Below are 25,436 nucleotides of genomic sequence, written 5' to 3'. Positions count from 1 at the left end.
TGTGGGGGTGTTGATTCCGCTTCTTCCTCAGCTGGGTTTTACTATAACCTTCTCCATTCTTCTACCGCCTGTTCCTTTTACCCTGCCCACTCCCCTTTCTGTGGGCGCTGACTGGGACACACTGGCTCCCCCACTTCCTTCCTTATTTCACAGACCCTTAAGTCAGTCTCGTACATCCTCCAACATTAACAATGCACGCCATAGCATGTTAAGGCCATATAGGGCCATCTAACCAGGGCCTCCTTATCCTGTTGCTGACTGTTATTAGTAATGACTTTTTGTGTTGGCTCTTTTTGAGTCCTAGCTATCCCTGGACTAGATTTTTTCAGTGCTGGCTACATGTATCTGAGATTTTTTTTCTTAAGTCCAAATTCCTTTACATTGTATTGTTTGTTATGTTTCCTCCCAAATGAATTTTCCAGAACTTCTGAAAGAAAAAAGCTCTTTTTCATCTCCTCAATGGTAGGAGGCCAAAATCTCCATTAACACGTCTCTTTAGCACCATCTCCTGGCAGAATGAGTTCATGGCTTATGAAGTCATCGTAAATGGCTCTCTATGGAAAACAGACAGTTTTGGATTTTGTTTGTTTTAAACGATGGTTAGATACCACGAAGTAGGTGGCAATGCCTTAACTGTATGTGCGTCATCAGGCCCGAGAGCCTCTCCATCCTTGCCAAGGGGAGTACTAATGTTCTCTCCTTTCATACCATAATTTTGGATGTTTCCTGTTGTTTCTACATCACAGGATTACATTGTAATGGAGAAAGGGTAAGTTGCCTCAATGTATAAGATCCCCGAGATCATTTTTAATTACATTGTATACTACATATTATGTATTGTATAATATTATACTGCAAATAAAGGAACTCTTGGGAATTAAAGCTTTATTGACTAGGAAATTTAGAAAGAATTTTTCATAATTAAAGTACCTACCCAGCTTTTCGAAGTATATGTATTCATATGCAAGATGCACAGAATGTGTAAAGAAAGGTTTGAAATTGGTACATGTTAAAAATTTCACTGTGTTACTTTTATAACAACTTCCATAGTTTCAGTCAGAATTTGGGGGTGGGGGCTCCATGACAATTTTCCTTTCTCTTCTGTCATTACTCCAATTGTTCCTGTCCCTTTTCCTTCTCTTGGTCTCCAATGCAGGCATCTCACTTTAAATTTGTTATTTCATTGCTTTCCTTGATTACTCTGAATCTTGTGCTGTGTTCTCAGTAGAACATGATTTCTTTCCAGTTTGCGTTCCTCTGGGGACAGAGGTCCAGTAAGTAGACTCTGCTGAATTTGGGGTTGTAGAGATTGTCAGCTGGGGCAATCTGGCAGTCTTTGACTTTATAATTATAAAGAAAGTTCCCTTCTGGTCAAATGTTTTTGGTCCTGAAGTTGTCTAAGACCTTTTCTCCCATGGAACTTAATATAATGAACCCCATCCTCAGAAGGAAAACAAGGAGGGTGGCTGTTGGCTGCGGTACCTGCTTTAGCCCAAAGATCTTTGTTTTACTTTGTGTGAGGGTGTTAAATATTGGACTCCATTCTGTTGTTTACTTCTGGTGTTATTTTTAACTCATTTTTTGGCTTTATTCTGTTATTTTAGCTCTTTAGTGTCTGTCTTGGCTAATATTTATTTGCTTTAGGCTATTAAAACTTTTTCATCCTTTTAAAAAAAGTTCTGGATGAATTTTCACCAGCATTGTTGTTAAAGCCAGAAATCTCAGCGCCATTCTTTCACTCAACCCTTTCCTTCACCTCTCATACCCAATCTAGCTGTATGAGAAACAGGAAAATCTTAACTGAAAATCTTCTTGCCTCCATGTATAAGATCCCCGAGAAAGATGTGTACAAAAATGGAACCGGAGAAGCTCATGCATCACAACAATGTACCAGTTCACATAGCACTGTCCATGGGGAAGTTTTTAGCCAGTAAACAGATAACTGTATTGGAATGCCCTCCCTACTTACCTGATCTGGCCCCCAATGGCTTTTTTCTTTACCTGAAGATAAAGAAAATATTGAAAGGAAGACATTTTGATGACATTCAGTGTATCAAGGGTAATATGACAACAGATCTGATGGCCACTCCAGGAAAAGAGTTCCAAAATTGCTTTGATGAGTGGACTAGGTGGTGGCATCGGTGCATAGCTTCCCAAGGGGTGTACTTTGCAGGTGATCATAGTGATATTCAGCAATGGGGTATGGAGCACTATTTTTGGGATGAGTTCACAGACTTAATTGTAAGTCTTGTGCATGTTACCCCCAAATTATACAATGAATTGGCCTACTTTCACAGACAACAATTTAATTCAAGCCCAGATGACTCCAGTGGTCTCCCAACCTTCTATTTTTTCCTCATTCCAATTTCTTCTTCCTAAGTAGAATATTTTAAAGGCACGAATCAGACCATAACATGCCATAGTTATACCATTTCCATTGCACTGTCTTTTCCACTCAGTCCCTGTCACCCTGCTATTTCTCCTTTTACCCCAGCCATACATCTGTCACAGCGCTTTCCCTCCTCTGTAATTTTGTCCCTCCTGTTCCTTCTGCCTAGAACATTCTTTAGCTAGCTATTATATGACTGGGTCCTTCTCTTCCTTCAGGTCTCAGCATAAATGTTTCCTTTGCAGAAAGGGTTTTCTGCTCTTCTAACTGGGTACTCTCCTCCCATGTCACGCTCTTCATTCCCTCTGGAAAAGAATCTCATCTGGCAATTTTGTTTATTGTGTTTATTTATTTATTGTGTCTGGCCACCAGGACAGATTCAAATCTGCCAATCCAGTTCACTGACAGGCCCCCAGAATCTCCAGTACTTCTGGCAGTTTCTAACATAGAGTCAGCAAAGAATATTCATTGGTTTAATTAATTGTTATTTCAGTTGTTCTGCTGTTTACCCAGTTTTTTAAAAATGATCATATATTTCATCTCACATGTCTGAAATCTCTTCTCTATTTTAACTATTGCCTTCCCCCACATTTATCTTGTTTTATTTCATGTTATTTGGCATCTTATGTTGGCTGAGATTAGATAGAAATACAGTGTCAACATCATATATTTTCATCATTTTCAACTTTCTACTTATATCTAGTTTTATTTTTATTTTCAAAATTCATTAAAAAATTTTTGTTTTGCTACAATTTTATTTATTAGGATATTATTTCCATATGTAATGTTTATTTATTTTAATCCCATAAAATAATTTTCTTCTCCTAAACAAACATCCTTGCCTTTTATCCCTTTTCTTTCTTGTCTTAAATGGGGAGAAGGCTGGGTGTGGTGGCTCATGCCTGTAATCCCAGCACTTTGGGAAGCCTATGTGGGAGAATTGCTTGAGACCAGGAGTTTGAGACCAGCCTGGGCAACATAGTGAGACCTCATCTCTACACAAAAGAAAAAAATATTGCCAGATGTGGTGGTGTGCACCTGTAGTCACAGATACTAGGGAAGCTGAGGCAGAAGGATAACCTGAACCCAGGAGGTCAAGGTTGCAGTGAGCTACGATTGTGTCACTGCACTCCAGTCGGGGTGACCGAGACCTCAACTCAAACAAATAAATACATAAATTGATGATAGATAGATAGACAGATAGATAGATAAATGGAAAGCAATGACATTTGGTATGCAGAAGTAGAGCTAGGCATGTCCTCAATGGCAGAAGTGAGGTGGCTAGAGATTGTCATTACTCAATCTGTCCCCCGTAAATACTTCTGAGTTTTCAGTAGATACCTATGCTTAACCTCAATGTTAAACTTAGTCCAAATCTGAGTGAGAGTGTTGAATATCCCCACTTTCATACATTGACTCAAATATATGGAAGCAGATAGACATCAAGATAAAACTGGGTATTTGCTTTTATATAAGTTCCAGCCCATTTTAGAATGAGATTCTGAAAACTACCATATCTGGAACACACGGTTATCTGATTTTAGACACTCTTTAAAAGCATTCATACCACAGACAGAGAAGACAAGAACAAATCCAAATCATTTCAAACATACCCGATATGGATGGACACACAAGAGATAATATCCAAACTACTGGAATTTGAATACATTAGTTAGTCTATTTTAATGATTAACTTATGCAGAATGTCCTTTCTAATGTTGGGAGAGGAAATAATACTCCCTGATTTGGGGTTATTTTCACCTTTGCTTCCAATCATGAAAACTAATGGAAACAGTACTTGTTCCCTGTGGGTTTTCAGAAACAAGCCCCTCATGCCCTGAGAATTAAGGATGCTGTCCTCCTTTATAGTGGTTTGGTCTCATGCCTCCCTCAATAATTGGCTGTGGAGCAGAGCTCCAGAGCCCTAGAGTCCAGGGAAACATCTTAACCTGCAAAATTCTGTAAGGTCCACCTTCTCACAAAAGAGACTTGTATTGGGCAATCCCCTCGGGTCCCCTCCCACTGTGGGAGATTTTCTATCCTCTTACTAAATAAATCCTGCTTTCAAAGAAAAAAAAAAAAGAGTCTTGCATCACTGAAAAGCAGGACAGGAAGTCTTAACTCTTCCAACCACTCACTTTTGTAGAAACAACTATTCTCTTGTTGAATAAGTAAAAGAGGTCTTGCAGGGCAAATTTTGTAAAATGTGAGACAGATTTCGGCTCTAAGTCATCTGGTCTACTTAACCTTTGTTTATAGAAGAACTTCCCAAAATCCATCTTCCTCATGAGGAGAATGGGAACATTGACTTCTGGGGATGTTCTCTTACCTGAACATCTAGTGCTTTTGATACCCTGGCCACTCATGTCAAGACATTCTCAAATCCCCTTCTGAGAGCATAAGTGCCACAGGTGATGCACCTTTGTAGCGAATTCCACCGTCACTAGATATAGAATACGACTCGGAAGTCACCTCCCTACCTAACCCCAACTCTCTGTAAAAGAATTGACTCAGAAAAGCCACATCTGTTTCTACCACATAGAACTTGTCGGCTCTGCAGTACCTTTGCCAGGATCAGCTGGGTCTGTCAAACCTTAGTGTCTTTAGCAAATATGGAGCAGCGAATGCTTGAACCCAAGGTTATAACAGATGAAAACACATGCATCTTTTATAATCACATGATTCTACATTCTAGAGCACACCCACAATGACAAAAATTTTTAGAATCTGGATGTACAGGTAACAAAGACCATGACCTCATAAAAAGTCAATTCATCTCAGTTCCAGTGACTGCATCAGCACTGTCTGGTTTGAAAAATAAGGATGGTTCTTCCTAATTCTAATATGATTCCCTGAAAAAAGTGGTTTAACGTGTCTAAGTATGTGTGTCACTTCAAAGAGGAGGAAATGGATGAATCAGATAATTAGTTCCAATTTAACATATATACATGCATATCCTTAAAATGTCATTAATATATGTATATGTGTGTGAATATATATTTCCTCCACTTAAATTATAACTGTGAATGAGTTAATACTGGAAATTGAAAAATATGATGGCAATTATGGTAAAAGTCTTTTTTGGTCATCTCAACTGGCAAGACTATATGCCAATGCTCCAGACTTCTAGAGACAGCTATCCTAAGGAAGAGAAGAGCATACTATTAAACTAATATATTACTCAGTGTATTATATTTGCTAGGGTTGCTGTAACAAAGTGTCACAAACTGGGTTTAACAACACAATTTATTATCTCACAGTTATGGAAGCTAAAGTCCGAGATCAAGGTGTCAGCTGTGTTGATTCCTTCTGAGGGCTGAGAGAGACAACATTTTCCAGGCCTCCTTCCTCACTTCTGGTGGTTTGCTGGCAATCTTTGGTGCTCCTTGGCTTGTAGAAGCATCATTCTCATCTCTGTCTTCATCTGTGCAGAGTAGTTTCCCTGTGTGTGTGTCTCTGTGTCGAAACTTTCACTTTTAATAAGGACTCCATTCACACTGGATAAGGTCCTACCCTAATGACCTCATCTTAGCTTGATTACACCTGTCATAACCCTATTTCCAAAGATCGTGTTTTGAGGTAATGGGAGTTAGGACTTCAACCTATGAATTTTCTGGGACACAATTTGTATTACGGTTCCCCAGAGAAACAGAACCAATAGGATGTACATAAGATACATGGAGAATATATATAGGGTGTGTGTGTGTGTGTGTGTGTGTGTGTGTGTGTGTGTGTTCCAAATTGACTGGGCTAAGAAATGCCCAGATAGCTGCTCAAACATTATTTCTGGGTGTGTCTGTTGTTTGTGAGGAGGATGCTTCCAGAAAAGATTAGCATTTGAATTTGTAGACTAAGGCAAAGAAGACTGTCCTCACCAATGTGGGTGGGCATCGACCAATTTGCTGAGGATCTGAACAAAGAGGCAGAGTAAAGGTGAATTCACTCTTCTCCTGTGAGCTGAGATATTCATGTTCTTCTGCCCTCAGATATCAGTGCTCCTGGTTCTTGTGCCTCCAGACTCTGATGAGGACTTACACCGTCAGTCATTAACTTTCCTGGTTCTTAAGCCTTTGAACTTGGACTTAATTCCATTAGCAACTTTCTTGCTTCTCCAGCATACAAACAGCAGACTATGAAACTTCTCAGTCTTCATAATTGTGTGCACCAATTCCTGTAATAAACTTCTCTCCCTGAGAGTGTGTATATGTAAATATGTACACATATGTGAGTATGTATGTGTTTGTGTGTATATACACACATATATGCAGATGTTCCTTGACTCACAATGGGGTTATGTCTTGGTAAACCCATGGTAAAGTTGAAAATACCATAAGTCAAGCCGGGCTCGGTGGCTCAGCCTGTAATCCCGCGCCTTTGGGAGGCTGAGGTGAGTGGATTGCCTGAGCCCGCGGGTTCGAGACCCGCCTGGGCAGCGAGACCTCATCTCTACAATAAATCAAAAAAAAAAATCAACTGGGCATGGTAGCACATGCCTGTAATTCCGGCTACTCGGAAGGCTGAGGCGGAAGGATCGCCGGAGCCCAGCAGGTCGAGGCTGCGGTGGCCGGGAGCGGCCACTGCACTCCAGTCTGGGTGACAGTGAGACTCCAACTCAAAAAAAAAAAAAAAAAGAAAATACCATAAGTCAAAAATGCATTTAATGCCCTGATAAACCCACTCTAATGTAAAAAAAAAAAAAATGGGGGGGACCATGTGTGTGTGTGTGTGTGTGTGTGTGTGTGTGTGTGTGTGTACACATATATATACACATATGAGGGCAACAGAATTATTTTTTGGAGGGCAGGCTTGTAGTACAGGCTTCCCCTGTGTTTAGAAACCCATTGGCATCAGTGTACCAGCTAGCGTTGTGAGAGGCTGTATTTGGCTTCAGTGAATGGTTTTTTTTTTTTTTTTTTGAGATTCTTTCAATACTTTTGCCTATTTCATGATGTGTGATTTACGAGTACACCTACCCACACCTTGCTGAGTGTTTAGCAGTCTTTGAGCAAAAATGGCATGACCCCCATGTCTCACCCTCCCTATTCACCTGATCTCATCCCGAGTGACTTTTCTGTTTGTTTGTTTTTCTGGATGTAAAAAGTCCTCAAAGGGAAATGCTTTGCTGATATGGAAGAGGTGAAACAAAAAACAGCAGAAGCACTAAGAGGCATCAAAACTGACAAGTTCAAAAACAGTGGACAAGAGTTTGATAAGTGTATTGCATCACATGGAGAGTACCTTGAAGATGACTGAAGTTTAAACGTGTAAGAATACACAATTTTTAATAAATAAATTCCAGGTTTTTGGGTGTCCCCAAATGTGTGTGTGTGTGTTTATGTTTCTCTGGAGAACCTTGACTAATGCAGGAGGCTAGGTCTGAGAAGTAAGCGGCAGAGAGACCAAGCTCTTGCAGGATCTTGAGGATAGTTTATAACTTGAGTGAAAAATCACCTTTGCTACTGAGTTGAGAATAATAATAGTAAAATAATAAATTAATGACAGTCAAGAATGTGGTGCTGGCAGATATGGTGGCTCACGCCTACAGACCCAGCACTTTGGGATGCAGAAGCAGGAGGATTGCTTGAGCCTAGGAGTTTGAGAACAGCCTGAGCAACATAGTAAGACCTTGTTTCTACCAAAAAAATAAGTAAAATCAATTAGATGGTTTGGTGCACGTGGCTGTAGTTCCAACTATTAGAGAAGATGAGGGGGAAAGTTTGCCTGAGCCCAGGAGGATAAGCCTGCTATGAGCTGTGATCATCGTGATTGTGCCACTGCACTTCAGCCTGGGTGACAGAATGAGACAATAAGACCCTGACTCAAAAAAAGAAAACAAAACAAAACAAAAATGTGGTGGTGTAGAACATACTGAGTCAGGCACTTTATGTATACTAATTCATTTAATTAACTCCAGAGGAGGAGGCAAGAATGGAAGCAGGGAGACCTGTTCTAGTTATGTATTCATTTTTTTCTTTTTACTGGTTTATAAAAATTTCTTATATATTCTAGGCACCACTTATTTTTTGGGTAATTTTATGGGCTGCAAATATCTTCTCTCAGTCTATGGGTTATTTTACCACTTTAGTTGTATTTTTTGTTATTCAGAAGTATGAAATGTTGATGCAGTGAAATTCGCCAACCTTTTTGCTTGATAGTTTTTATTTCATTTTTCATGGACATTTGTACTTGGTCTTCCTGACCCCAGGACAACCACATGCAGGCTGATTCTTCACACCGCCAATGCTGGGGCATCTGCCTATGCAAACGTGAATCTCAATCCTGGAGCTTACTGTTTTAAACCTGGAGAGAACTGCCTGGGACTCTCCGACCCTCATCATTTAGTCTGTTGTAGGTCTACTCACTCTGTGATACTGTAACACCAGCCATGTGTATGTACACAGGGCCTACATTGTTTTATTGCATTTTGCTTTATTACAGTTTGATATTTCTTTTCTTTTCTTTTTTTACAAATTGAAGGCTTGTGGCAACCCTACATTGAGGTCATCTATTGGTGGCATTTTCCTAACAGTGTGTGCTCACTTCATACTTTTGTGTCAAATTTTGGCAATTCTCACAATATTTCTTTTTTCTTTTTTTTTTTGAGTTGGAGTCTCACTCTGTTGCCCAGACTGGAGTGCAGTGGCCGCTCCCGGCCACCGCAGCCTCGACCTGCTGGGCTCCTGCGATCCTTCCACCTCAGCCTTCCAAGTAACTGGAACTACAGGCACGCACTACCACGCCTGGTTGATTTTGTTATTTATTGTAGAGATGAGGTCTCGCCAAGTTGCCCAGGCGGGTCTCGAACCCGCGGGCTCAGGCAATCTCACAATATTTCAAACTTTCAAATTATAATCTGTTATGGTGATTTGTAATCAGTGACCTTTGTATAGTCAATGATAGTGTTATAGTTTTGAGGCTCCACAAACCACACCCATATAAGATGACTAACCTAATCAGTAAATGTTATCCTGACTGTTCCACTGGATGCTGTTCCACCATCTCTCTCCTTTTCAGGCCTCCATATTCCCTAAGACACAACCATGTTAAAATTAGGCCAATTAATAACTCCACAATGGCCTCTAAGTGTTTAAGTGAAATGTAGAGTCACACCTCCCATTTTAAGTAAAAATCTAGAAATGATGTACCTTAGTGAGCAAGGCATGTCAAAAGCTGGGATAGGCCAAAAGCTAGGCCTCTTGTGGCCATCAGGTAGCCTTGTTGTGACTGCAAAGGGAAAGTTCCTGAAGGAAATTAAAAGTGCTACTCTTGGACACAGTGAATAATAAGAAAATAAAACAGTCTTATGGCTGATATGGAGAGAGTTTTTGTGGTCTACATAGAAGATCAACCCAGCTACAACATCTCCTTAAGTCAAAACTTGATCCAGAGCAGGGCCCTAACTCCCTAGCAGAGGTTGCTTTTAAGGAAGGAAGCCATCTCATAACATAAAAGTGCAAAGTGATGCAACAAGTGCTGATAGAGAAGCTGCGATCAGTTATCCAGGAGATCTAGCTGAGATAATTGATGAAAGTAGCTATATTAAACAACAGATTTTCAGTGTGGAAGAAACAGCTTTTTATTGAAAGAAGATCTCATCTAGGACTTTCATAGCTAGAAAGGAGAAGTCAATGCCTCGCTTCAAAAATTCAAAGGAGAGGTTGACGTTCTTATTTGGTTCTAATGCAGCTGGTGAGTTTAAGTTGAAGACAATGTTCATCTATCATTCCAAAAATCATAGACCCTCTTTTAAGAATTATGCTAAATCTAATTTGCGCGTGCCTCTATAAGTGAAGTGACAAAGCCTGGATGACAGCACAACTGCTAGCGGATGAATATTTGAGGCCCTATGTTGAGCCCTACTACTCAGAAAAAAATTAAAAAAAAAAATTTTTGCTCACTGACAATGCACTTGGTCACCTGAGAGCTCTGATGGTGCTATACAAGGAAATTATTGTTGTTTTCATGCCCTCTAACATAGTATCCATTCTGCAGCCCATGGACCAAGGAGTAATTTTGACTTTGAAGTTTTATTATTTAAAAAATATGTTTCATAATGCTATACTTGACAGTGATCCCTCAAATGGATCTGAGAAAAGTCAAACTGAAAACCTTCTGGAGCTCTTCAGGTCCCAGGCTCTTCAGGAGCCACGGGTTGCAGTGCAGACATGGCCAAGTCCAAGAACCATACCACACACAACCAGTACCAAAAATAGTACAGAAATGGCATCAAGAAACCCCGATCACAAAGATACGAGTCTCTTAAGGGGGTGGACCCCAAGTTCCTGAGGAACATGCGCTTTGCCAAGAAGCACAAGAAGAAGGGCCTGAAGAAGATGCAAACCAACAACACCAGTGCCATGAGTGCTCGGGCTGAGGTTATCAAGGCCCTCGTAAAGCCCAAGGAGGTTAAGTCCAAGATCCCAAAAGGTCCTAATTGCAAGCTTACTTGACTTGCATACGTTGCCCACCCCAAGCTTGGGAAGCGCATTCGTGCCCATATTGCCAAGGGCTGCAAGCTCTGCCTGCCAAAGGCCAAGGATCAAATTAAGACCCTGGCCGCAGCTTCACCTGCAACTCCAGCTTCAGTTCCAGCTCCTGCTCAGGCTCCCAAAGGTGCCCAGATCCCCACAAAAGCTCCAGAGTAGAGGCCCCTGTCTGCCAATGTGTGGACAGAAGGACTGATTTGACCCCCAGGATGTTGTCTGTGTGGGGCTGGTGTCCTCCTGTGCTATTTGTACAAATAAACCTGAGACAGGGAAAAAAAAGAAAAGAAAAGAAAAGAAAAAGAAAACCTTCTGGAAAGGATTCACTATTCTAGATGCTATTGAGAACATTTGTGATTCATGGGAAGAGGTCAAAATATCAACATTAACAGGAGTTTGGAAAAAGCTGGTTCCAAGGGATGACTTTGAGGGGTTCAAGGCTTCAGTGGGGGAAAGTAATTGCAAATGTGATAGAAACAGCATGAGAATTAGAGTTAGAAGTAGAGCCTGAAGATGTGACTGAACTGCTGCAATCTCATGATAAAACTTGAATGAATGAGGATTTGCTTCTTACGAATGAGGAAATGAAGTAGAATCTACTCCTGGTCAAGAAGTTTTCTATTGTTGATATGACAACAAAGGATTTAGAACATGACATAAACTTGGTTGAGAAAGCATTTGCAGGGTTTAAGAAGATCGATTCCAATTTTGAAAGAAGTTCTACCATGGACCAAATGCTATCAAACAGCATCATTTGCTACAGAGAAATCTTCTGTGAAAGGAAGAGTCAATTGATGAGGCAAATTTCATTGTTGCCTTATATTAACATATTCCCACAGCCACCCCAGTCTTCAGCAACCACCTGATCAGTCAGCAGCCATCATAACCTCTACTGATGGCTATTTATTTTACTTCTTAGCATTTTGGAGGACTCTTTGAAGAAAGTTGTGACATGCTAGGCACCACAGTTCAATACTGGGGAAGATTCAATGATTCATAATCCATATAACATCATTAATACACTGTGAAAGAACTGATTCTCATTTTTAGACACTCACAACTATGAAATAAGTTCTTCTCTGGCCCAATCCCCTCTACTTCCCCCCATCCCTCTTCTGCAGTAATAGAGTTTGGTCACCCAGTTAGAGACTACATTTCTCAGCCTTTCTTCAGCTAGGTGTGGCTATCTGACAAAGTTCTTATCAGGATTATGAGCATAAATGATGTACATCTTCTGAATCATTTCTTTAAAAAAAATTGCTCACCCTCCAGGTCCTCTCTTTTTCCTTCCCACACGTAGAAATATACATGAGGTGCTAAGTTAGCGTTCACCATGCCCAGCACTATGATGGATGGCAGTGAAGACACTGGGCACCTCCACAAGTGGTTGTGCTTCTGTGTACTTTACTGTACAGTACTCTATAGAGTACAGTACTGTATTATTTGTGTGAAAAGTATTATAAACCTATTACAGTATAATACTATACAGTCAATGTGTTAGCTGGGTACCTAAGCTATCTTTGTTGGACCTACAAACAAATTAGACTTATGAACACACTAACAAAATGGAACTCATTTATATGTAGGGGACTTACTGTGTTCTCTAATTATTAAAAATGTGTTAATAAATTTGTTAGTTAGTGCTTTTGTATCCCTGTTAAATTAAGCAAAAATCAATGTTAAAAACATACTGCTGAAGTTGGATTATTAAACGAAAGAAAGAAAGAAACAAACAAACAGAGTCTTGCTTTGTGGCCCAGGCTGAAATGCATGGCTTGATTATAGCTCACTGTGACCCTGAATTCCTGGTCTTAAGGGATTCTCCTGCCTTAGCCTCCCAAGTAGCTGGGACTGCAGACATGTGTCACCACACCAGGAGATTTTTCATTTCTTCTTAAGTCAATTTAGGTAGTGTCTTTCTAGGAATTTGTCCATTTGATCTACATTATCCAATTTGTTAGCATACAGTTATTTATAGTATCCCTTCTTAGTCCTGTTTATTTTGGTAAAGTAGTTAGTGATGGCGTTTTAAAAAAATTCTTAATTTTATTACTGTGTCTTGTCTTTTTTTCTCATGAAGGGTTTGCCAATTTTGTTGCTTTCAGAGAACCAACTTCTGGCTCACTGATTTTTCTCTATTAATATTCTCTTTATTTCTGCCCTTACCTTTACTATTTCCTTTCTTCTACTTGTTTTTGGTTTAGTTTTCCTTTTCTAGTTTCATGCCTTTAAATCTTGCCCCACCATTTCCAACTTATCTTCCTCAACTGTTGCCAAAGTTGTGTGTCTGAAACACAAATTTAATAGTGTCATTCAGATTAAATTTTTTTTTTTTTTTGAGTTGGAGTCTCACTCGGTCACCCAGACTGGAGTGCAGTGACTGCTCCCGGCCACCGCAGCCTCAATCTACTGGGCTCCGGCGATCCTTCCGCCTCAGCCTTCCAAGTAGCTGGAACTGCAGGCGCGCGCTAACACGCCCGGCTAATTTTTTGATTTATTGTAGAGATGAGGTCTCGCCAAGTTGCCCAGGTGGGTCTTGAACCCATGGGCTCAGGCCATCCACTCACCTCAGCCTCCCAAAGCGCGGGATTACAGGCTGAGCCACCGAGCCCGGTTTGATTAAATTTTCCTAACCGCTCCTCTCACTTATACAAAATAAAATCCAAAATTTGTAGACTACCAAAGAAGGTCACACTCTACCTTACCAATCAAATCTACCTTTCCACACACATCAAATCACCTAGAAATATATATATTATTGATTTTAACCTCTGTTCCTTTGTACATGTGTTCTCTCAATTTGTGTTTTTCTCCCACTGACTTTTTAGAAAATGCCCTTGTTTAACTCCAGTCACCCACACGTTTTGGTTAGTTATGTTCTCTTCCCTGCTACCACTGCACTTGGCACAAACTTCTATTAGAACACTTGGTAAATTAATGGTTAATACACGCCTTCTTCATTATTCCGTGAATTCCAGGATGTGGGATCCCGTCTTAGAAATTATGTCCCCGTAGCCGAAACATAGTGAATGCTCGATGAGTGTGGAGGTAGTGGGGAAAAGTGGTAGGGTCTGGTAACACTTCAAGTTCAAGTGGAAACATGAGAACATGGATAATGTACTTCAGCGAGTGAAATGGAAGACAAAAGAGCCATGGAGAATGCCCTCACATCGCAAAGGGTTTTAGTTCATAACACAGAGAATACTGATATCCTCGGGCGACGAAATAACGGGTGCAGCCCAGAGATCACTTCAGATGATGCTCAAGCCCCATCACCACCCCCATGTTACCGCATTGAGGAAGGGACGTTGAGAAATGCACCAAAGGTTAAGCTGAGTGCAGGTTCCCAAAGCAACTGCAGTTTATTGGAAGTCTGTGTGGTTTCCCTCAATCTTTGGGCAAGCCGCGAACGCTGGCAGGAACACGCGTCAGGACACGCAGCGCACAGCTCCTTCCCCGATAGTCGCCTGCAAGCCTAGTTTGGAGGCTCGAGTCATTGCGCATGCGTCAATGTTTCCCTGTGAGGATGGGTGGGGCATAGCCTTTGCTCCCTCGGAGATCCTGAGGGGGTGGAGCCAAGCTGTTTCCAAGGTGACGGGGCGGAGGCCTCGGTGGTCGATTGAGCAGGTCTGAGCGAGATTCCCGGAGGGCTGCGCGTAGTCGGCTCGTCGGCGCTATCATGGCGGGGGTGCTGAAGAAGGTGAGACGAATGGAGGTCACTGCTGGAATTTAGACGGTGGGAACAGATTCGGCCTGATAGACCCTCTTCCCACGGGTGGTGGCAGTCACTGGCTCAGTCTCAGCACTGCTTTTGGGGAACTTTTTCTGCGCGGCCCTCGGGGTGACCAGCTTATTGTCTTCGTTCAGGCAGAAAAGAGGGTCCAAACAAGCGGGACTGAGAGACTGGTCGCTGGCTTTAGGCCAGCTTTAGCCAGGGGAGTCGTGGCTTTGCTTTCCCTTAGCATAGTGGACGCGTGGAAACTTAACAGCGTGAATCATGTTTTGTTTTTCAACAGACCACTGGCCTCGTGGGATTGGCTGTATGTGACACGCCACACGATGTAAGTGCCTTTTTTCTTTCTTCATCCTGGGTCCCCCGGAAGACTAGACCCCTGCTAGTCTTGACTATTGCAAGGTTAACGGGATACGGATATTTCAAGATTTCAAGCCCCAAATGAGAGTCCAGCGTGAGCTCTTGAGGCAAAGTCGATATCTGTCTACTTCGTTGATACAGGCCACTTGTTTTTTTGATCATGACCTCTTTGTTGTGCCACTTTTCTTGTTGACTTTTTTCTTGGCATTCTCCTGACTTCACTTGTACGTGCTGCTGTCAGTGCCCTTCCAATCTATATCTCCATTTTCCACCTTTTCCTGCCCCACCGTTTCTGTTTAGGTGTTCTAGATTCCATACATTTGAACTTATTGAAGGTATGAGCTAACATTTGCCCTCTTTTCCCATCTACAAGGTTTTTCCCATCAGTGTGCAGAAGTGCTTCCATAAAGCAACAACCACCACCTCCCTTGATCCTTCTCCTCCCTAACATCATTTCTCTACGTTCTCTTATAGATAACTCAAAAGAGTTACCTGTACTTAGTTACCATCTCCAGTTCCCAGTTGCCTCTCAGCTTTGGCCAGAACTGTGCCTTTCAAGGTCACCAGTGATCTCCATGCTGCTATATCCAATGATTGGCTCACATCTCTCATCCTAACTGACCCAATAGTAGCATTTCACACATTTGACACTCTCCATCAAACACTTTCTTTGCTGGACTTCAGGACTCCCTTGGTCTTCTGTTTTTAATCCCCTTATTCTTTTGCTTTCCCTTTTTCTGATTGTTCCTCTTATCCGCACTTTTGGATTTTGAGGTTCATCAGAACTCAATTCTTGGACTTTTTTCTCTTTTTGGATTTGTTCTCTGCTGATGACTCGACCCAATCTAATGGTTTTAAGTACCACTGTTACCTCCTAGATTTCCATATCAAGCATTGACCTCTCCCTTTATGAAAGTCTTGTCTCTTTAATTGCTTTGTGGATATATCCACTTGTGTGTTAGCCAGGCAGCCTAAACTTAACATGTCCAAAGTGGGGTTTCTGATTGTCCTAAATCTTGCTCTTTTCTCAGACATGCTCATCTAAGTGAATGACAGCTCCATTCTTCTGACTCAGGTCAAAAACTTTGAAGTCACATTGATTCCTTTCTTTCTCTCACATCCAACATTTTTTATTTTAGTAAATCTTCTTGGTACCACCTTCAGAATATATCCAGATCTTGACTACATCTAACCATCATCTCTACTACTGACGTTTTCTCTGCCATCATCATCAATCGCTACTGTGGATAGTTGCATTAACTTTCTAACTGCCTTTCCATACTTGTCACAATCTGGTCTTTTTTTCCAAACAACTAGAGTCAGTCTTCTAAAATGTAAGTTAGATCATGTCACTCCTTTCTTTAAAACCCTCTAATGGCTTTTCCTTTCACTCTAAAAGTCAAAGTTCCTATTATGACCCTCCAGTTCACTCGTCTGCTGATTGATCTTCTTCGTTGTCTGTCTCTACTATAATGTAGGTTTCATGAAGGCAGGGATGACTTTTTTATTGTTTTGTTCTGCCAGAACTCTGACTAGCACATGGTATGTGCTCAGTAAATAATGTTTGTTGAATAAATGTCTTACACTTACTAAGATCACATGACTTTTGTCTCATTGTCTAGAACTGAACTCATGGTTTAACTCTTTTAGAAGTATTATTTTCCTGTGGACTGTATTTTTCTTGAGGATATCAGAATCTTTCTACTCCTCAGCTGGGAATTTGAACATCGTAGTTGATACTTTTCTTATCCTTGTAGCCTTGTATTTATTCCACTAGGAATTAACTCTTATGGATTTTATGTAATTAAACTAAAATTTCAAATACCAAGAAAAATTAATAAACTATCTTGGTTACATAGGTATATTTATGCTTATGTTTACTAAATATAAACTGTTATGAGTAAAGTTCTGCCTAAGCAACTTCTTATTAAGTGATTAACTGCTGTACTGAACTTTAAGTTCAATGTGCTTTAATAAATTCTGTGCAGTGACTCACTCTCTTGGTACTTTTTCTGTTGGGGCTTTGGTGTAGGCTTTATTCATGTGGTACCAACTCAGTCATAATCAGAAGCAAGAGCACTGAAGTATTACGACGTATTCAGTTAAATTTGATCATACTGATGATCTAATGTTTATATATATGCATTTCTAAAGAAATTCAAATAAAAATGGAAAAAAAAGAATTTGCGGTGTCTAGGATCTAAATTTGAGAAATAATGATTTTTTTGATTTTGAAAAGAGATCGCTAGTACTATGTTAGTGTTCCACAAGTTATCATTCCTTTGATTTATAGACAACTTTTGTTATACATACAACATACAGAAAGTTTCCACATTTATACTGAATAGTTTTGTAAGTTGTAAAGGTGTGGATAGGGCATAGACATGAAGAAGTTGCACATAGGTACAAGGAAGTTTAAAAGAGTGGTGTGAGGTTTTATCTTTGTAGTTAATGAGACTATTTTTAAAGTGTTCCATGAAATCTTTGGTCATTTTTTAATCTATGGATATTTGTATGGCTTGTCTTTTCAGAGGCTAAGAATATTGTACACAAAGATTCTTGATGTTCTTGAGCAAATCCCTAAAAATGCCGCATATAGAAAGTATACAGAGCAGATTACAAATGAGAAACTGGCTATGGTTAAAGCGGTAAGTAGCTAAATCAATTTTGTTTTCTTGGGTTTATGGTATCCGGTGTAACATTGAATATTTTTGGCATATTCTACACACTTTTCTTTCTTCTGTTCTCCTTTCTTTTATGCTTTTCCCCCACCCTTTCACCCTTTTATTCAGCAAACTCCTATTTATTGAGTGCTTTCTTTCTTTTTTTATTGGGTGATTTCTGTATGCAAGACACTATTAAATACTGGAGTGCAAGAATAAGATCAAGTCCCATCACTGAGGTATCACTGCAGCTGTTCCTTTTACTTCTCTTCCCTGTTTAGTCCTTTATTAATCTTATGCTGCTTATTTGTAGATGCATCAGTCTTGATCTCTTTTCTCTAATCTTAGCATAGAGAACAGTAAAAAGCAAAACAAAAAAGATGTTGTTTTCAAAAAAACTGTCAAAAGACTAGACTGCTATCAACTAGTAGTTAATAAAAGGCTAGACTGTTATCAGCCAGCAGTTAACAAAGTAAAAGACTACTACTGCTGATTATTTCATACCAAACTATATTGCACTATTGTTCAATTTTCATATTAGCTGTTACTTCATGTACTTCCTTTAATTGTCTAACATAGTGTTCATAAACTCTGAAAGTAGTTTATATATATGCATATGTGATCCTAATATATCTTAATATTAGATTACCAAACTAGTTCAAAGAGAATTCTTATCTTTTCCTTAGGTATACAGCAAAACAATTGCAATTTGATTTGGAACTTTTATTCCTAACTTGGAAATTATGGACGTAATTTATAGATTAAAGACTCAAAAGGGGAGGTTAGCATTTCTTTTCATGTCTTCCTTAAGGAAAACGAGCTTATGCATTTTTTTCCTGTTACAAAGTAAGACACTTCCCTTTTTGTTTTCATGAAATGACTCTTGTGCTCTGCCCTTGATCCTTTTTCTTTTTTCCTTCACAGTAACCTTGTTTTTCTTTAATCATTTATTCTCTGTGCTCTCTTTTTAGCCTCTTCCATTTTATTATCATCTTTCATATAATCTCAAAATATATTTAGCTTGTTCCTATCTTAAAAGAAAAAACTGCATTCTTTTATTTTCCTTTACTTACTGCCCTATTTTTATCTCTTTCATAGCCAGTGTCAACTAAAGAATAGTTCACGGTTTTATTTTTTTACTTACTAGCTCTAAAATTTTTTTCTTTGCTATTTCAGTTGCTTTAAAACTAATTGATCTGTTTGTAATCCTATCATACTTTATTTATATGCGCCACACTATCGATAATAGCATGTTTTTTTCAATCTTATGGTAGAGTCGTCCCTTGGTATCCCTAAGAGATTGGTTTCAAGACCCCACAAATACCAAAATCTTGGGGGTGCTCAAATCACTTATATAAAATGGCATAGCAACTATACATATCCTCTGCGTAACCTTCCATATACTTAAATATCTTAGATTACTTATAGTACCTACTACAATGTAGATGCGATGTAAACAGTCACTGTATTTTATTTTTTAATTGTCCTATTATTTTTACATTAAAAACACTTTTCATCTGCTGTTGGTTGAACTTCACCATGGTTAGTTGAATTCATGGATGTGGAACCCAAGGGTACAGAGGGCCAACTGTAGTGTCCTGCTTAAAATTTTGCTGTGGTTTCCTGTTCAGTGTTTCTCAAAGGCTGAGTTTAAGGATTAGTGCTGAGTTGGTTGTATGAAACTCACCAACATACTTTTATCTGCATGGTTTTGATGTATAGCTATGTTTGGGAGCCACCAGCTTAACAGGGCAAAGCCTTTAGCATCGTACAGAAGGCCTTCCAAGGTCTGGCTCTTGTCTACTCTGTCATTTCCTATTTTGTACTCTCTACTCCAGCAACACCAAACTGCTGGCAGTTCTGTGGATTTCATGCAATTTTATTTTTGTGTTCATTTGTGTTTTTTCTCTTCCTGGAATGCCTTGTCTGGCATTTCTTAGTCATCAAGACTTATCAGTTTTTCTGAAGTCTTTTCTTATCTTAAGTAGAGTTTGACATTTTCCTCATTTTTCTTTCATTGTACCTGGTCACACTGTATTTATTTATGTCTCCTTTACTGGTCATAAGCTACTTGTGAATGATATTGGATTCATCCTTATATCCTAAGAATCTAGCGTAGTACCTGGCACATAAGCTCCCTTAGAAATGTTTGTTTATCGAAAAGTCTAAATATAACTAGGTTTTACAACCTCAAGTACTTCAGAACAGTTGCATTGCTGATTACTGTTTTTGCTAAAATTATCAGATTTTTAACCATGCATAGAGCACACACAAAATCTTTAGTGCATAATGCTATGATTATAAAATATCTGTTATGAAGTCTAAAATAGAAAAAAAGTAATTTTTTTCCCAGATTTTTTCTCGGGAGATAGTAATAGCATATTGGTGAGAAGCATTGGTTTGTATTCTATCTGCTGAATGTCTTGGCATATTGCCCGTTTTCTCTGTCTCAGTTTCCTCATCTGTAAAGGGGTATAACAACTCCTTTCTTGAACACTTATTGTTAGGGTTGAATGAGATAATATATGTAAAAAACCTGACAAAGTCCCCAGTGTATAGTGAGCATTTAGTACATGGTACTTCGTTAACCTTCATGACATTGTGCTATTGGTAAATAAAAATCACATTATTGATTCATTGTCAGTAAGAGGAATTTGAATTGTTTTTCCAACACAGCTTTTCCTGAGTTGAAAGTGTTGTTGAATATTACTTGCCTTCTTTACCGTCATCCTCTCGAGTGTCTTAGAATTGTGACCAGCCTCCCTGTTTTGTTTTGATTTTTGGTTTTACAACTGAGTTAATTCTCTATTAAGTAATCTTTCTTAAGCATGCTCATTTATTTTTTCCTTCTTTCCCCCTTTTCAACTACTTTTACTTAGTCATTTATTTAACAAAGAAACATTTATTGAATGACTGATACATAACATGTATGGTTCTAGGCACAGAAGCTTGTGCCTCGTTGGCAGTGAACAAAACTCATAACGATTCTTGACCCTTTGGAGATCACATGTTGGAGATCACATGTTAGTGATGAGAGGCAAAAAAAAAAAAAGCTAAAAATTAAGTAAATAAAGAGGTACATAGTATGTTAAAAGATAGTAAGTGCAGTGAAGAAAATTAAAACAAGGAATAATGATGTGTACCATGGTGGGAAAGGGGGATGTTATGATATGTATTAGTTTCCTCTGACTGCTATAACCAATTTCCACAAACTTGATGACTTAAAACAACAGAAATGTATTCTCTTAAATTTCTGAAGGCAGGAGTTGGAAATTGGTACCAGAGACCCAAATCAAGGTGTCATCAGGGCCATGTTCCCTCTGGAGGCTATGGGGTAGAATCTGTTCCTTGCCTCTTTCAGCTTCTGGTGACTTTTGCCATTTCTTGGTTTGTAGTCTCATTTCTCCAATTTCTGCCTCCATGATCACATTACCTTTTTCTTTTCTGTGTGAAGTTTCCCTCTGCCTCTCCTCTATTAAGGACACTTATAATTGCATTTAGAGCCCACGTGGGTAATCTAGAAAAATCTCCTTGTGTCAGTATCCTTAACTTTATCACATCTGGCAAAGTAACATTCATAGATTCTAGGAATTAATAGGTGTATATGTTGGTGTTCCTTGTGGGGCATTATTCAGCCTTTCACAATATAAATTATCAATAGTCCTCACTGAGAAGGTGATATTTGGGCAAAGATTTAGAAGAGAGTGAAGAAACAAGCCATGTGGATATTCTGAGCCATCCAGCAGTTGCTACAAGGCAGGAACATACCGATTTTGATTAAAAATATTTTTTTTTGTTTTTATTTTCCTCCCACTTTTTATTTCATCTGTGGGCCAAAAACCACTTTGATGACAAAGTTTTATTTACATATGTATGTTTATATATAGGGCATGGTGTCTGGCTCTCAAAAAACTCAGTTTACTAGAAGAGAAATAAATGTCATTTAATGTTGTAAGTACTATATTTATTAGCATTTTGTTTTAAAAAATGTTTAAGAAATATGTACATTAAAAATGTGTCAGAAAAAAGGACATTTTTGGAACACGAGGGCCCTTGTGACCCTCCAATTTACTACCCTTGTAAAGGTAGTGACTATTTGGACTTCTAGCACAACAGATTCATTTTGCCTGTTTTGAACTTTATTTAGGTGGAATCATTAATATGTGCCCTTTTGTGTCTGATTTTTTATCTTAATAATCGTGTTTGAGAAACTCATCTATATTATTGCATGTAGTAACAGTTTGTTCATTATCATTGTAATTTGTTAATCCATTCTATTATAGATGGTCTTTTGGGTTGTTTTTATTTTGGGGCTATGATTTATGTTGCTGTGAACATTCTTGAACATGTCCTTTGTTTATTGTATTATGCATTTCTGTTTGGTATATACCTAGCAGTGGAACTTCTGTGTCATAGAGTAGCATTTACTTAATGCTAATGCTTTCAAAAGAAATACAGGAGTCACTAAGAAAAACAAAGTTATTTTAAAATCTGTGTTTTAGAAAGACTGAATTAGGCATTATATTTCCAACCCTTGATAAACATTTAACACTTTTTAATATTTAAGACAGCAAAGCACTAAAGTAGCAGAGAAATGAAATGAGTTTCCATCAAAACTTAATAAGGGTATAATGAAAGAAAAATTATGTTTGTTATAAGCACTTTTTAATATATGGATTTAAAAAATAGGGAATATTGAAACATTCAGACATTGTGCCCCTTTGTTTAATTTTTTTCCCCCCTGAAATTATAGGAACCAGATGTTCAGAAATTAGAGGACCAACTTCAGGGTGGCCAATTAGAAGAGGTGATTCTTCAGGTAATGAAAAAGTTGAACATTTAAGTGTTTGGTTTTAAATTTTCATTTATATATAGAGGCACAAACTGACATTCTAGAAAGAAAGGAAAAACTAAATTTCTTAATTTACTTCAATATATCAAATATGCGACTAATTACATAGAGAAAATATGGTGTCTCTAATGTGTATGTCAATTAACTATAGTTTAAGTAGTAATACAATATTACTGTGATTTTAATAGTTTTATCTTTTTGTATATAATTGCTTATTTTAAGAGTGTGGCATTTTTTAAATAGGAGAAAACAGATGTTTTCAACTGTAAAAGTAAAATTTATTTTTATGTTTATTTTTGGTTGGAGCTTTTGACCAAGTTAAAAATCAATTGCACAGTATGTTTGTGAGCTTAATTTTACGTTGTTTCTCAAATACTAATGCTGACAAATAATTATATTGAATAGTAAAACATAAGCATGATTATGAAGTGATATTAGAATTAGAAAAATTATCAGCATTATTAATTACATTTAGAATATTTAAGTGTTAAATTATTCTATTTGGAAATCTTTTACTTCTCTCACTGTAGCCACTAACTTATACAGGGAGAAAACCTATAGTTTAATTTTGTTTAATCTGAATTTGAATTATTTTCCTTTGTTGTCAGTTGTTGTCTCTTGTCTTCAAATGAATTTTTTTCTGCCACATGTAGAGGTTTTCATATTTTTAAATTTGGTCAAATTTTGTCCCCCTCTGTCTCCCTTACCCCATATTAAAGGTTTAGAATGTCTTCCCCTTTAAGTGTCTGATAAATATTCAGTTCTATTTTGTTTAATTTTTAAATTTTTGTATCTTTTTTCAAATGTAAGCATTTCTTATGTTCTGTGCTTTTTATTGACGGGCAGATAAAAGGAAATATTGGATAGCATTGGAGATGAGGGAGCTGTATCACCAACAGATGTGATATACCAGTTCAAAAGAATTGTTAAATGACTGGAAAAAGAGGAATATAGCAGTCAGACAGCTTTCTATGAATGTATACTGTTCTAGTTATTTGAAGGTCAGTTTTCCTGGCCCTTACATTGACTTGCCAGTTGATACAGTGTGATGGGAACTTGCTTATAAACCTCTTCCTGTTCTCTTTTGTGCCACCTGATTTCACGTTGATCATGACTTTAACTGATGTATTAATTTATCTTGGAATTATAGTTTTAAGGCATATTAAGTACTTTTAAGTTAGCTGTGTAGTTCTAAGTCAGCTGTGTAGTTCTCCACATTTTCATCAGCAATATTAAGGGTAAATTTCAATAATGTTTTATTTAATCCAATATATCTAGAGTATTGTCATTTAATCATATAATCATTACAAAAATATTGAGATATTTTATATTCTCTCTTTTAGTAAGTCTTCAAAGTTTGGTGTATATTTTATACTTTGCAGCACATCTGAATTTGAACTGGCTAAGTCTCAAGTGTTCAATAGCCTCATGTGGGTAGTAGCTACCATTTTAGCCCCATTTCTAGGCAGGCAGTATGAGAGGAATGAGAAAAGAATGGTATGTCAGAAGCCAGAGAAGAGGGAGGACATAGGCATCCGGGGCGAATGCAGCTGGGTCCAGATCCCTGTAAAAGGGCTGATTCTCAGTGGTGATCAGGACTTGGGGAGACTGAGAAAGCATGGGTGTTTCAAGAGACCCAAGGAAAAAGGCAGTCAGGGAAACAGTTATCCTTTGGGAATATTTTATTAGTATTTAAATTATTTTCTCATTTTAACATTAGTAAAACCTCTGCCCCCTGATTTCTTTTTAAAAAAAAAATTTTTACTTTTAAAGATGTGGGATACAATTCAGGGTTAGGTATACAAATGTTCATTATGTAGGTACCTTTGTTGATGGGTTGTGCCCTCCCCCCAATTCATTGTTTGTATAGTTGCTGCTAAGCCTAGATGGGCTTTTTGTATTGCTGGCATAAATGGGGCATTGCCTTTTAATTGTGGAATAATATTGGCTTCTGAACACTTATTTAATCTGAACACTTATTTTGAGTTGGAATTCCTTCTCTAACATCCTGACAAACGTTTAATAATGTTAATCTAAACTATCTAGAGTTGTCATATGTCTTTTTTGTTGTTGAAAAAGGTGTGAAATAAGAAGCTACCTAAAATATGTTATAAGTTGTGTTTGAAAGGAAAAATTAAATGAAACAATCTAATTAACGAATTAGTTCAATCAGTATATATTTGCTGTACATCTATTGTGTTCTATAGTCTGCATATTGCTGTGGTGTAGACTCTGGGTCTCAAGCTGTTATGGGTCATGGAATCAGTTAGTTGGACAGTGATTAGCATTTAAAGATACAAAAGAAAATAGAGTGTCTGATTTTTAATAAGGATAATTCTGTTTTTTCTTAGTTATGTGTGTGTATTGTAAATCCCACAGTAAAGTGCTTTTTGTTGTTGTTGTTGGGGTTTTTTTTGTTGTTTTTTTTTACCGTGGGCCACAGTAAAATAAAGTTTGAAAGCCACTGATGTAGATGAAGAGGAATACTTCTGATTCTCAACAAACTTGTGAAACACAATTAAGATAAAAAAAAAATCTTACCAACTAAACTTTTGAACCCTATAGCAGATTTCAATCGGAATAAATGAAAAGATATATTTTCGTACTCAAGATTGTATAGCTATGAGAATTAAGGTAATTATGTAATGTTCAACATTTGATAGTGAAATAGATTGTGAAGTACTAATATGAAAGTAGTAGCTCTATTAGTTAAATTTAAGTTGTTAGCTCTGATAAGTGCCTGTTGAACAGTAAAATTAAATGATCTTTTACAAAACTTTTATTAACAGGCTGAAAATGAACTAAGTCTGGCGAGAAAAATGATGCAATGGAAACCTTGGGAGCCGTTAGTGGAAGAGCCTCCTGCTGATCAGTGGAAATGGCCAATGTAATCATTAAATGACTTTGGTGGGTTGATGGGAAACTGATGTAATTAAACATTCTGTTATATTAAAAA

At 38.1% G+C, this 25,436-nt stretch overlaps 1 protein-coding gene and 1 pseudogene across 4 annotated transcripts; both read left to right on the top strand.

The window, feature by feature from the left end:
* Positions 1–622: 622 nt before the first annotated feature.
* On the top strand, positions 623–25,436 carry NDUFA5 (NADH:ubiquinone oxidoreductase subunit A5). 4 transcript variants are annotated; one of them, XM_008057069.2, is made up of 5 exons: positions 623–769; positions 14,889–14,933; positions 17,497–17,613; positions 22,382–22,447; positions 25,270–25,436. In XM_008057069.2, the coding sequence occupies exons 1-5, from the start codon at positions 638–640 to the stop codon at positions 25,369–25,371; spliced, it is 462 nt and encodes a 153-aa protein (XP_008055260.1). In that variant the 5' UTR covers positions 623–637; the 3' UTR covers positions 25,372–25,436. The 4 variants fall into 4 exon arrangements, with proteins under 4 accessions (XP_008055260.1, XP_008055261.1, XP_021567505.1 ...); XM_008057070.1 differs by lacking the exon at positions 623–769 and adding an exon at positions 14,472–14,572; XM_021711830.1 differs by lacking the exons at positions 623–769; positions 17,497–17,613 and adding an exon at positions 14,516–14,572.
* Positions 10,555–11,034, top strand: LOC103259410 (annotated as a pseudogene).

This window comes from Carlito syrichta, unplaced genomic scaffold (genome assembly GCF_000164805.1).
Source record: "Carlito syrichta isolate Samal-C Ts95f unplaced genomic scaffold, Tarsius_syrichta-2.0.1 Scaffold302715, whole genome shotgun sequence".
Classification (NCBI taxonomy): domain Eukaryota; kingdom Metazoa; phylum Chordata; class Mammalia; order Primates; family Tarsiidae; genus Carlito; species Carlito syrichta.
This window is presented reverse-complemented; position numbering and strand designations above follow the sequence as displayed.

Excerpts from the sequence above, each read along its gene's own strand:
- NDUFA5 (XM_008057069.2), top strand. The coding sequence starts at position 638 with ATGTGCGTCATCAGGCCCGAGAGCCTCTCCATCCTTGCCAAGGGGAGT. Across the intron at positions 14,934-17,496 it reads TATGTGACACGCCACACGAT|AGGCTAAGAATATTGTACAC; the intron begins GTAAGTGCCTTT and ends TTGTCTTTTCAG. Across the intron at positions 17,614-22,381 it reads AACTGGCTATGGTTAAAGCG|GAACCAGATGTTCAGAAATT; the intron begins GTAAGTAGCTAA and ends CTGAAATTATAG.